This window comes from Catharus ustulatus, chromosome 1 (genome assembly GCF_009819885.2).
Source record: "Catharus ustulatus isolate bCatUst1 chromosome 1, bCatUst1.pri.v2, whole genome shotgun sequence".
In the NCBI taxonomy this organism is placed as follows: Eukaryota; Metazoa; Chordata; class Aves; order Passeriformes; family Turdidae; genus Catharus; species Catharus ustulatus.
Genome location: NC_046221.1, coordinates 64,810,215 through 64,824,110, shown reverse-complemented (window position 1 = coordinate 64,824,110; position 13,896 = coordinate 64,810,215). Strand labels below are relative to the sequence as shown.

Below are 13,896 nucleotides of genomic sequence, written 5' to 3'. Positions count from 1 at the left end.
TCTATATATCTCTCAGGTTTCCTGCATGCTTTGTACCCTGAAAACCAGCTATCTTGTAGAGCTCTCTCTGTCATGGGGTATTTATTTCACTAGCCCTGCAATGTCTGTAGGTGCACCATGCTGGTGAGCCTGACAAGAGTATGTTGTTTGTGGCAGCCCCAGCACATGCAGGCAGGCTTTTGCTGCTCTGTGCAGCCAAAGGATGCTGTCTGTGTTCTCTCTGATTATTTGAAGTTCACGGGAAAAACTTATGTAAGTCTTTAACCACAAAAGCAGAGGCAAAATACTGTTGTTTGTGTCTTGCAAACAAGTTGAGACAAAAAGTTTGGATGTATAATCCAAACCTAAGTTTCTCTTCTGATGGAGAGAGCTGCAAATCTCTGGATTTTACGTCTTAAGCATTGCCCCTCCTTCTCACACCTGGTTTTGAGATTCTTTTATCTTTAATTGTATCCCTTTGGCCTAGTCTTCCCACGCCCTGAATTGTTCCCTTTTCACCCCTCCTTCCTTTGCTCTTACAGTTCTCAGGGTGGAAAAACACTTACATAAAAAAGTGTTAAATGTATTTCTCCCTGTGGAATAGCTGTAGTCTTAATTTAATCCAATTACGTTGGCTAAACATATTAGCTGGGTGCTTTTGTTAACACTTGACCTTTTGGAAATCTGTGTCCTTGGATTACAGCTGAACGGAGCAGAGGTGTTTCATGCTATTAGAAGCTGCTACCAGTGGTCTGTTGGGAGTGTGGTGCCTGTGTTGGTTAGAAGGATACAGTTCTGCCCTGTTGCCAATGAATTTTATGCCCCTTCGCACAAAAGGTGGAGAAGAGTGGCTTGAGTGCTCTGCATGTGCTGTTGCACCATGGGCTTGTATGAGTTCCATGTGCTTTAACTTGCCTTTTAATAAGTTTGAGGTTTGCAAGCAGAGTCCAACAGAAAGATGTTATTTAGCTATCTGTAAATAAATGTATATAAGTTAATTTATTTAGAGCCTTCTGTTGGTCACAGACCCAAAGTAGAGTGCATAAGTCAAATCCACAATACAGAAATACCTGTCTACAACTGCACAGCAGAATGTATTGTTTTGTCTTGGTTCACTGAGGAGCAAGACATTATCCAGCCCTGTGGGGTGAATCTTAAAAAGCAAGCAAATAATGTACTCTGAATTACTCTACCTAACTGAATAAACAACATTCTTCAGAAACAGTTATTTGTCTAAACTTGATTAGACATAAAACTTCTTCTTTTTCCTGTGTCTTCCAGGTAATGTGCTTTCTATTGTTAGGATAACAAGTATCCCCAGATTTAATTTCAGTAACCTGAGTGGCAGGGAAGGGTATAGAATTGTTTCCAAAGATAGTATATTGTGTTTCTGTCTAGGAACAGAATTCATATTGGTGGTGGTTTTCATTGCAGTTTGTCTACATGTTGCAAAGTTTGCCAGTTTCATTCACTATTTTTCATTATTCAAGATGTACACAGCTTTCCTTTCAGCTGAATGCAACGTTCAGCTGACTTTCAGGCATCGTCTGATACTACTTTTGCACCACCTTACTTTTATTTAGGCAGCACGTGTGCTAGTTAATGTGAAATGTACGTGATGGTCATACTTTCAATGAGGACAAGTTTTTGAGAGGAGAAGACTTGTCCAGTGCTGCTCTTGTCATGTATTTCACTGATGGGAAGTTCACAGTAGTGGAAATTATTGGTCCTCTCAAAGCCATCCTCTCAGACAGTGAAGGAAAAAATATGACTTGCATTAGCACTAGTTTTACATGAACTTAGATGGATATAAGGAGTTTATTAAAGGAAATGTGGCTTTGTGGGTTCATACATATGGGTGCTTGAGAGGCTGTCCTTGTTTTTTTTAAATGAAATATTCTCAACTCAATTGAGGGCTGAAATCTTTAATACGTATTCAAGAAGGTCCAGACTTGACTGAAATATGCCATGCAATTGTCACTCAGCTTTTCAAATCTAAAAAAATGCTGAATTTTCAAATAAAACCCCATCAGCCTAGCCTTTGAGTGACATATTTGTAACTCCATGTGAGGATTCCAGCAAATATTTGGATTCCATTATGATGCAGATGGGCTATGCACCTGTACTGATACCTTGCTGTGAAAAAGTCACCACTCTGCCTTTCCTATAGTCTCAATACTGTGTTTGATAAAGTGAAATATATTTTTAACAATCCATCAATTGAAAAAAAAAATCTTTTTTTTTTAACAGGCAAAACGAAGGCTGGAGCTAGGAGAAAGTGGCCATCAGTATCTTGCAGAAGGACTGAAGACTCCAAAGGGGAAAGGAAGAGCTGCAACAAGAAGTCCAGATAGTCCAAAAAGTAAGGGAACTTGTAACATGCTTTATCAGTCTGCATTACCTAGCTTAGAGTGTGTTTATTGCTGTCGTCACATAGATATGTATGAACAAACTCAACCCCCCAGCCAGGCAATGGACAGCAGGTTTGCAGCATCCTGGGGTAGTTGCAGAGCTGCTAAGAGGCTGCTGAGGCTCCTGGCTGCCAGGTGTGTCTCTCTGCCTGCTGGGCAGCCTGCATTTTCTCTGCCCAGGGCCTCCCCTTCAGCCAAGGACATGATGCTGGGATGCTTAGAGAGGTGGATGCTGAGGAATGAAGGTGGCTTGATGGGATCGAATGCACAGTTATTAGGCAAGGCTCATCAGGGCAGCCTCCTCCTTTGCTGCTGCAGTTAGAGCAGCTGGCTGCCAGGGCTTCTTTCCCTGGGCAGGGATTTGCAAAGAGTGCTAGCTGTGCCTCAACAGTGCTGCAGATAAATCCTCTTTGTGGCATCCGAGCTGCCTTCTGTCCCTGCAGTGTGACTCTGGATATTGCCACTGCCGAGCTGCTCTAATTTTTGCACATCTGCATAGCCTTGGGCAGTGGGCTTCTTGCAACAGAAGCTGGTGGCTATAGCCTTGCTGTCTTGTTTGGAGGGTTTCAGCAGGCGAGTTAGGCTGGCAGAGGGAGCCAGATGGGGCAAGGAGAGGACTGGTGATGATGTCAGAGCAAGACATGCCAAGGGGTCCTTCCTCACCAGAATGCTGGTTTCTATTGAGGCAGATAGGAAAGGTGAAATTAGTTGAACATACAAACTTAAAGCATAGGAGTTAAACAACCACAGTAGATTTAATTAAACTAAATTTCATTAAACTGAATGAAGCCTATTTTAAATTGAAGTGGGTTTTCATAGAAATTCAGTAATGTTTGGTGCATAGAATACTGCTGCAGCATTAATAAGGCTGCACAAAGAATTTGGTACGTAATGAGGAGCACAAACCATTTTAGATGGAAGTCCAGTCATTTCTTGCTATTATCGCTCTGATCCTCTTACTCTTTTCTAAACCCCAAACAGAACCCAGACAAACCAGCCACCCTTGCTCTAAATCCACAAGGTCATTTAAGTGATGTGAACAAGATTTAGATGAGATGTTGGGAAGAAATTCTTTCCTCACAGGGTGGTGAGACACTGGAACAGGTTGCCCAGAGAAGCTGTGGATGCCTCATCCCTGGAAGTGTTTCAAGGCCAGGTTGGATGGGGCTCTGAGCAATCTGGTCTAGTGGGAGGTGTCCCTACCCATGGCAAGGAGCGTGGAACTAGATGATCTCGAAGTTCTACTTCCATCCCAAGCCTTTCTATGAATATTCTTCCATTTCCAGACAAGCCCTGAATCTACCCAAAGAAATGCAGCTAACTGGTTCTCTTTGCAAAGATGCGATGTCTTGGTTTTCATTGAAAAGCCATTGTATTCTTCAGAATATTTCAGGGTACTCTAAAGGTTCAGTGTTAGGTGGATTTTCAATTTTGACTGACTTCTGCAGTTTAATGTATGACCTGACCCTTGAAAATCTGGGAAAGGCCACCAAATCAGCCCGAGTTCCATCCTGCATAGTACTGGAAGCAAATGAAGGGTTTGAGTTGTACCAGCCCAGCAGAGTTGTTATAATGGCTGTCTCATTGCCCTTGACAGAAAGGCCTCGAACATTTAGAATTAGAAATCATTCTGATCGAAGTATTTAAACTTTTAAAAGCCCATCTGTTCAGTATATAGATGTTGTATTTGTGCATGGAAACCATTAACTGGTCCAAGCCATTTACTGACTTCTAATTGAGAAGATATAGATACTCTCTCCCAGTCATAACCAGAATTGCTTGGTTATGGAGCAATGATGATTATAAATTGTATTTTACATCAGTCTCCTCTAATTCACTTGAGTTTTCTCAAGCTGTGGAGTCTGACTCTGATGGAATCTGTCATTGTGTACACCCACTGAAGTACACCTAAGTCCTGCTAATTGCATATGAAACACTTATCTCACATGAGGGGAAAATCAAACCCTGATGAAAGCTGGCTATCAGCCTGATGAAGGAGAGTCACAGGGGATTTTTTGGGTTTGCTGCCAGGATAAATAGATACTAAAAATGCTATTATGAATTCACATAGTAAAAGCCTAAGCAGAATATTGCTATATGTATCTGTCAGACTGCTGGAAATATTTGCATTTTAAAAAACTTATATATTTGCTCATGTACCTGTGACTTTTGGAAAAGTACATCTTGAAATACAAATACAAGTAGTGGTAAGTTGTGCCTTAATGCAGAGGTAGGAGAGATTTTTTTGAGTAAAAATGAAAGAAGTAACTGTAATATATATAATTTCATTTTTGGTTACTGCTTTCGGAACCAAAATGAGAAAAATCTGATTTACCTTTCTTTTTCCTTTTCCTTCCAAGCTCCAAAATCTCCTTCAGAAAAGACTCGGTATGATACGTCCCTTGGCCTTCTTACAAAGAAGTTCATTCAGTTGCTGAGCCAATCTCCTGATGGGGTCCTAGATTTGAACAGAGCAGCAGAGGTCCTCAAGGTGCAAAAAAGGAGGATTTACGATATCACCAATGTACTGGAAGGCATCCATCTCATTAAGAAAAAATCCAAAAACAACATTCAGTGGATGTAAGTGTTCATTATCCTTTTCCATCCCTGCTGGCTGATTTCACTATCATAGAGCAGCAGTGGTTTTCTTCTCCCACCTTTCATTCTAACACTTTGCTCCAAGCAATCATCCAAAATGCCTTCCAACAGGATAAAGTCCTATTTTTCTGTTAAGAAAAGTTTATAAAAAGCATTTGTCGGGGAAATTAGAAACCAGCATTGTTTTGAAAACTGGATTAATTTATTTACTTCTGCATGTGGAGTAAGTTTTAGGCATGTGTCTCTACCTACTGCTTTCCTTGTTGGTTTTTTTTTGTTTTGTTTTTTTGTTGGGGTTTTTTTTTGAGCTGTGGTTAGAAACAAGATTTTGGAAGTGGTTAGAAATATTCAACTCTTACATCTTGGTGGCAGTTCCAAAATGGGTTGTTGTGATAAGGAGATGCTTTTTCTGGAAAGTGTAGTTTGTGTTGACTCGCTAGGGGTGGGTTTAGAGTAAAAGCACTAAGAACCTGATCTGCAGTGTAAAATCCTGTCTCTCTCTCCCCTTTACCATGGTGTAGGGTCAATTGTTGCAGAAGCTGACGGTGTCTTCCTTCTCTGTGTCTGCAGGGGCTGCAGTCTGTCAGAGGACGGCGGGATGCTCGCACAGCGCCAGGGCCTCACAAAGGAGGTGACGGAACTGACTCAGGAAGAGAAGAAACTGGATGAGCTAATCCAAAGCTGCACCCTGGACCTCAAGCTGCTAACGGAGGACTCAGAGAATCAGAGATATCCTTTTTCCCAAAACCTGAGAGGTGCTCAGCCTCCTTGCTGTGCCCTGTAATACTAGGAGACTTCCCCTGTGTGATGTTATAGGAAGAAAGCACAGAAACTTCAAGAAGTTGGAAAGGTTTTAATGTAGTTTGGTATAAAAGCTGCTTTAAGTAGCTTGAATCTGGAATGTGGAAAAACAGAAGAGGTGATACATGAAGGAGACTGTTAACATTTGAGTTGACATAGAGTAGAACCAAGAACCTTTACTGATTAATGACTGACAATATCCAATAGCCCTGCTTTTTTTCCAAACCTAGAGAAAAAGTACAGTTTTATGCGTTCAGAAATTATAAGGGCATGAAGAGATAAGGTAACAGACTTATTTAGTCATTATTTTTTATTTATTTATTTCACTTTAAACTCATATATATATATATGTATATATAAATTAGAGAGGAAAATAAAGTTGAGATTTGGTTGAAACTTGCAACAAAATTGCAGATTCCTCTGGTTAGACAATCTATAATAAAATACAGATAAAACTTTCATGAGCTCTCAAAATACCTTAGGCTGAATTATTTAATGTAATAGCAATACTAAATTGCATAAGGTTCATATGACTTATTTTGGCTGTTAATGCCCTTTGTAATTAACCAGTAGTCATTTTCCTTAGATTTCCCACCTATTAGCAACACAAGAAAGCATTTTATTAAATGCTGATGTGAAAACTTATTACTATATATAGTAAGTAGTGTATAAATAGCATCTAATAAAGGGGATTTATTCTCTGTTCTGAAGGACAGGAAATAACTATGGGATACCAGCAAAAGTACTTGGACTATGTGAACGTTGTCTCTTGATTGGATTTCATAGACATTTTGATGTTACCAAAGATCACCAAGTGGCATGGGGGGTAGGATCAGCACTGCCTTCAACTAAGAGCATAATCTTTGAAGAGGCACAATACAAAATGAACGTGACAATTCATGATTTTTGTAGCACTGAGTCCTGTGGGGATGAACTCTGCCTTTGCAAACCTTACTTAGCGAGTGATAAAAGCCTTGATAAAAGCCATTTGGGTGAAAGACCTCTCACATTGCCTCTTGACCCATTCGATCCAAAATAAATGCAAGATGTAGTGGAGCTTGGGCAGTCTGTCTTGCAGTACTGCTCAGTAACAGCACACATTCACACCACCAAAAAGTATAAGTAAAGCTTTTTATTTTTCTGGCGTAAACATTATGCCAGATACCTCACAGATGATGAAACTAAAGAGGTGGAACTGTTTGCATGTGATCATGGCCATTTCACAGTTCTTTTCAAAGCCAAAAGCACTTTGACACCTCAGTTACATGAATCAGTACATGAGGCTTCACCATGTAGTAACGTCCAAACACTGTCATTTTGACATGATGAACAGCAGAATATCTGTATTTCTCCTGTGCTTATGCAGAAATTTTTATTCTGTGCTCTAGAGGTTTAAAGTAGCTGTTTAGACAGGCTTTAAAAATAATTTTATATAATATAAATTAATATATAAATATATGAATGTTGCATAAATGTTTATATATATATTTTATATGTGTTCTATGTATTATATATTTATGTTTGCAAAGACCCTCAAATTTAAAGTGTAATTAGGATTTTTGTCATCCAGAAGAAGACTCCAGAGAGACCCTATAGCACTTTCCAGTACCTAAAGGGTGCCTGTGGGAGAGCTAGAGATGGAGTTTTTTTAAGGACATGTAGTGACAGAACAAGGGGGAATGGCTTTAAACTGAAAGAAAGTGGATTTATATGAAATACTGGACAGAAATTCTTTATGATAAGGGCAGTGGGGCATGGGGACAAGTTGCTCAGAGAAGCTGTGGATGCCCCATCCCTGGAATTGCTCCAGGTCAGGTTGAATAGGGGTCTGGGCAGCAGTGAAAGCTGTCCCTACCCACGGAGAGGGGCTGGAACTAAATGATATTTTAAGGTCCTTTCCAAACTATTTTACGATTCCATGATGCTTTGTATGCATTTCTATAGCATGCATCTGTAAATTCCTTTACACTTTTTCAGTGATTTTCAGCTCTCTGCATTTTGATAGCAAGTGCATAAAAATTTTTGCTTCATGGAGTCTGTGAGTAATTTCAGGTTGTTGAACCTTAGCTTATGTAGTTTCCCACATAAAGAGGAGGAGAGAAGCACTCAGCACAGAGAATCCCTTTTGTTCACTGAGTAGTGGCCCCAGCTGTTACATCAAAGGAAAGTTCTCACAGGGCTCTGTGGCAATTACAGTGTAGAGAACAGAAAACCTTGGGCTAAGAGCTATGTTGCATGAGAAAATGGAAAAATAATTCAGACTTCTGCCTCTTCTAACAGTCTGAGTATATTGTAACCTGGAATGGAAAATTCCTTAACAGTTATTACATTAGCTTATGTGACGTATCAAGATATTCGAAAAATTAGTGGCCTTAAAGACCAAACTGTTATAGTTGTGAAAGCTCCTCCAGAAACAAGACTTGAAGTGCCTGACCCAGTGGAGGTAAGGAGAACCTGGCATTTTCTGCCAAGTTATAGATGATTTTTGTACAGAAGCAGCATCTCAAGGAAGGGGAAGCTTTAAAAATCAATTTACACAGAACAATCATTTTTTGTTCCTTTTCACTCACTTTCAAATTTCTTCAGAGTAATCCATGCTATTTACAGACACTTTATTTTGCCATGCTTTATGCATAGAAAAAAATCTTTCTTGAAAATTGAAATTTCTTTGGTTTGTAACAATGTAGAATCTTTCACAAGAAATTCAGCTTTGTTATTTTAGTTAAAAAGTTAATGGATAATTCAACACCTTAAGCATCTTGACGACTCATGTAACTGTTATCCTAATTTATGGAAATATTTCTTCATGTAGGAATTTCTTTTCTGAAGTAGTACAGTTATTGTAGAAATTTGTGTTTTACTCCTAGTACTCCTAGAGCACATTCTTGCCCTTCTGTCTTTCATCATCATCTTTGCTTCATTGGCACTTACTTTAATTCTCACTTGTTGAAGAGAGACCCAAGTATGTTGGGCAAGTGGGAATAATTGACAGGAGCCTCTGATTTAAAGATTCAAAAAATGTACCCAATTCCCTCACTCCAGGAGCAACTGGAGATGGGGCTAACCCCACAAACACTGCTAATGTTTTGTTCATACCTGTGCATTAACCCTTCATCCCTACAATGGGCCAGTGAGCTCAGCCATACCTGCTGCCCTGTGGGCAGGAACAGGCTCTGGATTCCTTGTCACTTTTTTCTCTCTAAGATTATTCTTCATTTGCTTATACTCGTTATGATTTCCATCCTTCTTTTTTTCTTTTCTTTGCCTTTGTCCTTACTTTCCACTTTGAACCTTGTTGCAGGTTTTGGCAGGAAGAATAAATCATTTTGCTGCAATGAGAAAAGGGTATCTTTTATCAGTATTTATAAATATATACTGTTATTGTTGTTTGCTTTCCTGTTTCTTTCCCCTGGGCATTATGCTTTGATTTTTAATTCAGTGAAATCAGGCAGACAGAGAGAGATGCACACAATCATTAAAATTAGTGCTCAGCCCTCCCTTATCCTCTATACCCACCTTATTTAATTTTCAGCTTCAGGCAGTAAGGTCCTATTTCTTTCTGTCACATGCAATTACATTTCAGTGGGTTTTTTTGCATACCTCAGTCACTCAATAGTACCTTCCTTCTTCAACTCCTGCTCTTCCATCTTTTCTTCTAATTATCTGTAGCATTGCCCTAAGTACTCTTAACTGTTTTCTCTTCCCTGGCAAATCCCCATTCAGTTGCTGTTCTCTGTATTTGTAAATGCTGTCTATTATGTTACATAACTGTCAGAACCCAAATAATAAGAGGAACATTTTGTCAAAGGGCACAAAAGGATGTATTTTAAACAAGTCTGCAAAGAGTTACCTAATGCCTATATTCATGCTTTTTAGAAAACTATTGATGCAATACAGCAGCAGCAGGTTTATTTATAACCAGAGTAATTTATAATTTTCCATCATAATGCAAAGAGCAACTTTGCAGGTTTTCTGTGTCTGGGTCATGTTGGTGTATTGCACCAGTGTGTGACAGCTAAGGAAAAGGTAACTTCTTGCAAAAAATTAGCACTTCCTATTCAGAACCACCATCAAAATCACTGCCTTGAGGGGGCAGAAGGACTTACATAAGTAGTTTGGGTGAAGAAAATGCCATCTGGTTTGGGGTCTTTTGTTATTTGGAAATGTTGCCTGATAAATAGAACTTAGATACGTAAGTTCAGTTGATAAGTGCTGAAGGCTTTTGGGTGAGTGGGAAAGATGTTTTGGCATTTTTTTAAAGCAGAAACATTCACAGAAATGCATCCAATATTATTGTTATGAATGATAATAAAACCTGTGACTTTCATCCCACAGTTCCATTCCATCAGAATGCTCCAGGCTATTGTGGTTATAAGAAATTGTTTGGAGTTTAGCCCTTCATACCTCCCTCCTTTATGACACGACATGCAAAATGGTGGGATTTTTGACAGTTGTGCACTACAGTGGTTCTGGTCTGCAAGATACATCAGCCAGCCTTTCACATCTTGAAAAATAAAGGGCTTGGTGTTCTTTTCGGGTTCTTTTGATTGGTAAAACTGTACTCAAACACCCACAACATAATAAGAATTTACTCAGTATCATCAGTATTCTGTTGTGTTCATTGGTGTAATGCCATTCTGATGTTTGTTTTGTTAGCAGAGTGCATTGATACATTTATCTAGTACTCAAGGACCTATTGAAGTTTATCTGTGCCCAGAAGAAAACGATGCCCTCAGTCCAATGAAAACTTACAGTCAGGACCACAATGGGAATATTTCCAAAACCATTTCCAAAGGTAAAATTATTTCTTTGCCATACTAATGGCCTTTCTTCAAGCTCACATTCAAGGTTTCACTTTGGACTTTGGATTTCTAGCTCTTTTTCTTTGGCTTTATTTTTCAAAGAAATGAAAAGCTAATTTTTCACTATGTATTTCTGGTTTATATAGTTGGAAATAAGTTTTCCTTTGCATCATTTGTTAAAAGTAAGTTTCCTATTTGCATGTATATGTATATGTAACCAAAGTTAGAAGAAAGTTATGATGAAAGAAACTTTTTTTCCTTTTAAGTTTTCAAATAAGACAGTAGCAGTAAAGATCCATCCCAACACAAGAGGCAGAAATCTCTGTGTATGGGTATATGTGAAGCTACACTGCTTTACTGATGACGACTGGTACCTAGAAAATTCTCTGTTTTGACTGTGAGCTCCATTGAAAAATGGGCATCTCACTATGTTTATTTGCCCGTGCAGTTGTTTAAATCCTGTAAGATAACTTTTCTATTAAAAAGTCAGAGATGGTAGCAACATGATCATTTTTGTAACATAGTAAAAACAAGCTAGAAATTATATGGAGGCAAGTTTATAATGGTTGAAATTATGCCTTATGAAAGGACCTTTACGCAGTGGTTACTTTGTTTGATCTGTGTCTGATATTTCTACTGAGATTAAATGTGGCATCTTCTATTTTTTTCTCTCCCTCCTGTCACAGAAGTGGCTTCTGCTAACTCAGGACAAGGTGACTGCTCAGTAAATATGGCAACAATCTCTCCATTGGCTTCTCCAGCCAACCTTCTACAGCAGACTGAGGACCAAATTCCCTCAAACTTTGAAGGACCATTTGTGAATTTGCTGCCTCCTCTGCTTCAGGAAGATTATTTGCTGAGCCTTGGGGATGAAGAAGGCATCAGTGACCTCTTTGATGCTTATGATTTAGAGAAACTTCCTTCACTGATGGATGAATTTATATACAGCTGATTGTCTTAAGTGCTGTCCATATCTAAACTGTGTTTTTAATGGAATCAAAAAACCTGCCGTCATTCAGAGTTGTCCTCTACTTACCATAAAATAGCATTATTAAATAAACTAGGCTCCTGAACAGTGCTGATATTTTAATTGAATACTCCCTATAGTACTTTAAGAAACAATGGAAGGCTTTTACAGCAGAGCCTTGTCCTTGACCCCGAGCTCCAGTGCCTTGCGAGTCAGCAGGTGCAAGCAGGTGACCGTAGATGTTTTGTCTCCACACTCCCCAGTCTCTGCTTACCGTGACAAGTGGGCTTACGGAGAAGGGCTTCATGAACTGGTTTAGTCCTAAATAACAATTTTGTAATAGTATTTCAGGTCGTGCCTTCTGCAGAGAATGCATGTCTTTTGAGTGTCACAACATGGATTGTACATGCAGTGAACGTAAATATGAAGTAATGCAAAAGAGTGGAATGGGATTCTTCAGCTACTTGTGGGAATGTTTAATATGCTGTCATAAGGCTCAATTTGAGCTGTGTATATGTCTCATTATGAGGTCAAATACTTATGTCCTTAAAAGCTTTTAATGAAAAGAAAATACACTGTAAATGTAGTGTATATTGCAGATATTGAAAAGTATAAAGTTCTGCCACTTCTCGTAGTAATTGCAGATTTTTAAAAATGCTTGTGTGTGTGCGTGTGTGTGTGAAAGTAGTTTTTGTTGGTTGTTTTTTTTTAAACTAGAACGAAGATGCACAGTTCAATTTTACTGCCCCCAGTGTGCATTAGAACTGGTACAGGAATTTTTGTGGTACTAAGTGGGGCTTCATGTTAAGTGCCTACTAGAGATGCACTGTGGGTTTTTCCCTCTATGGAAAACACTTATGCCAAGCTTTGTTTGTTCAATATATCATATTTATCTCAGTGGGTTAGCTTCCTCTGCTTACAGCTTTTTATAATTCTCTTCGCCAGCAAAATGGAACTAATTTTTTTCCAAAGTACATAACTGTAAGTACCACATCAACTGAATTGCATTTATTTTTTGAAGATCTTTGCTAGTATAGTATAGTACCAATATTTATTTTTTGAACGTCAGAGGAATTCTAAGAAGTCTTAAATAATTTTTTTTCTTGAGTGTAAAATACTTTGCCATGTTCTGGGCTAAATTAATGTAATGTTGATTAGATTATGCCCATATAATCTTTTTGTTTGCATTACTGTTGTGCTTTCCTGACATAACTCAGAAAATTAGTACTATTTGTACTGTAGTAGAATATTATGTATGCAGGTTTTCTGGTACCATTGAGTTGCTGCTATGAAAGCTCACACACGAAAAGGCAAGAAGTCACAGCACTAATAAGGAAACTGTATGACTGTGTGGGTTTTGGAATATAACAAATGTATAAAGGGCAACACATAAAGAACTGTTAAACAGTGTTAAATGTGTGTTTATATGTACAAATGTTTGCATAGATCATTCAGCAGTTGTATTTAATTTGATATATGTTCTCAACTCACACTTTAGTTATCTAGCAGTTTTGTACAATAGAATTAATTTGTAAACACTGCCAGAATATTTTCTAGCTGGTTTGTAATTTTTTAAGAGTTTTTTTTAGATGTGGATCTGTAAATAAAATTGTAGTATTTAAAGTTTTTGTCTTGTGGAAGAGGAAAGTAAAAGTTGTGTGAGCATGAAGATTTGTACAACAAAGGGGCACTTTTGCGAGGGAAGAGAAAATGAAGACTAACGCAGACCATCTTTTTTTGTACAAATTAAACACTTGTCCCAATGTGTGTGGGCAAAATAGTAATCTAATTTAGCTTTGCATTGTATGCTAGTTTAAAAAAACAAAAACAAAACAAACCTCTGTAAAATACTGTAAAAAAAAAAGGAAAAAAACAGCAAAAAAGCTTTTATGGTGAGTTTTGTAAATAGATTTATTAAAGGGTGACATGTTCTCTAGCTGTGATCTTACCACTTCAAATGGATGTAATTTGAATAAATTTTGTATGGTAATGAATCAATAAAAAACAATTTTTTAAAGACTTTAGATTTGTATACAGCTATTTAAATTTTTCTTACTCTTGGTGCCTGTCATACTGTTTCTTAAAACCTGTTACTGTTTTTGTTATTAGTGCAAACACTCGCTTGACACCAGATAGTTTCAATCCCATTTTTTTATAATGCCAACAATGAGTTCAGTGGGTTTTTTTAAGCAAGAGTGAAACAAGAATAAAAGACACATGTTAAGGAACACAGCAGGTGATCCAGATACTACAAGTTGAGATAAAAGTTTATTTTTATTTATTCCCTCTCCTCTCACGAATTAGGAACAGACTCCTTGCAAACTTCATAGAAATTATG

At 38.2% G+C, this 13,896-nt stretch overlaps 1 protein-coding gene across 3 annotated transcripts in view; it reads left to right on the top strand.

Moving 5' to 3' along the window:
• The window catches only part of E2F3 (E2F transcription factor 3), a 41,491-nt gene extending 27,913 nt beyond the window's left edge, over positions 1–13,578 (top strand). For 2 of the 3 annotated variants that reach the window (XM_033081260.1, XM_033081276.1), the window contains exons 2-7: positions 2,230–2,341; positions 4,751–4,970; positions 5,559–5,717; positions 8,118–8,232; positions 10,446–10,584; positions 11,278–13,578. In XM_033081260.1, coding sequence (XP_032937151.1) covers positions 2,230–2,341; positions 4,751–4,970; positions 5,559–5,717; positions 8,118–8,232; positions 10,446–10,584; positions 11,278–11,543 — 1,011 coding nt within the window. In that variant the 3' untranslated portion in view covers positions 11,544–13,578. The remainder of the gene's footprint in view (positions 1–2,229; positions 2,342–4,750; positions 4,971–5,558; positions 5,718–8,117; positions 8,233–10,445; positions 10,585–11,277) is intronic. The other variant, XM_033081268.1, reaches the window with a different exon arrangement.
• Positions 13,579–13,896: the final 318 nt, after the last annotated feature.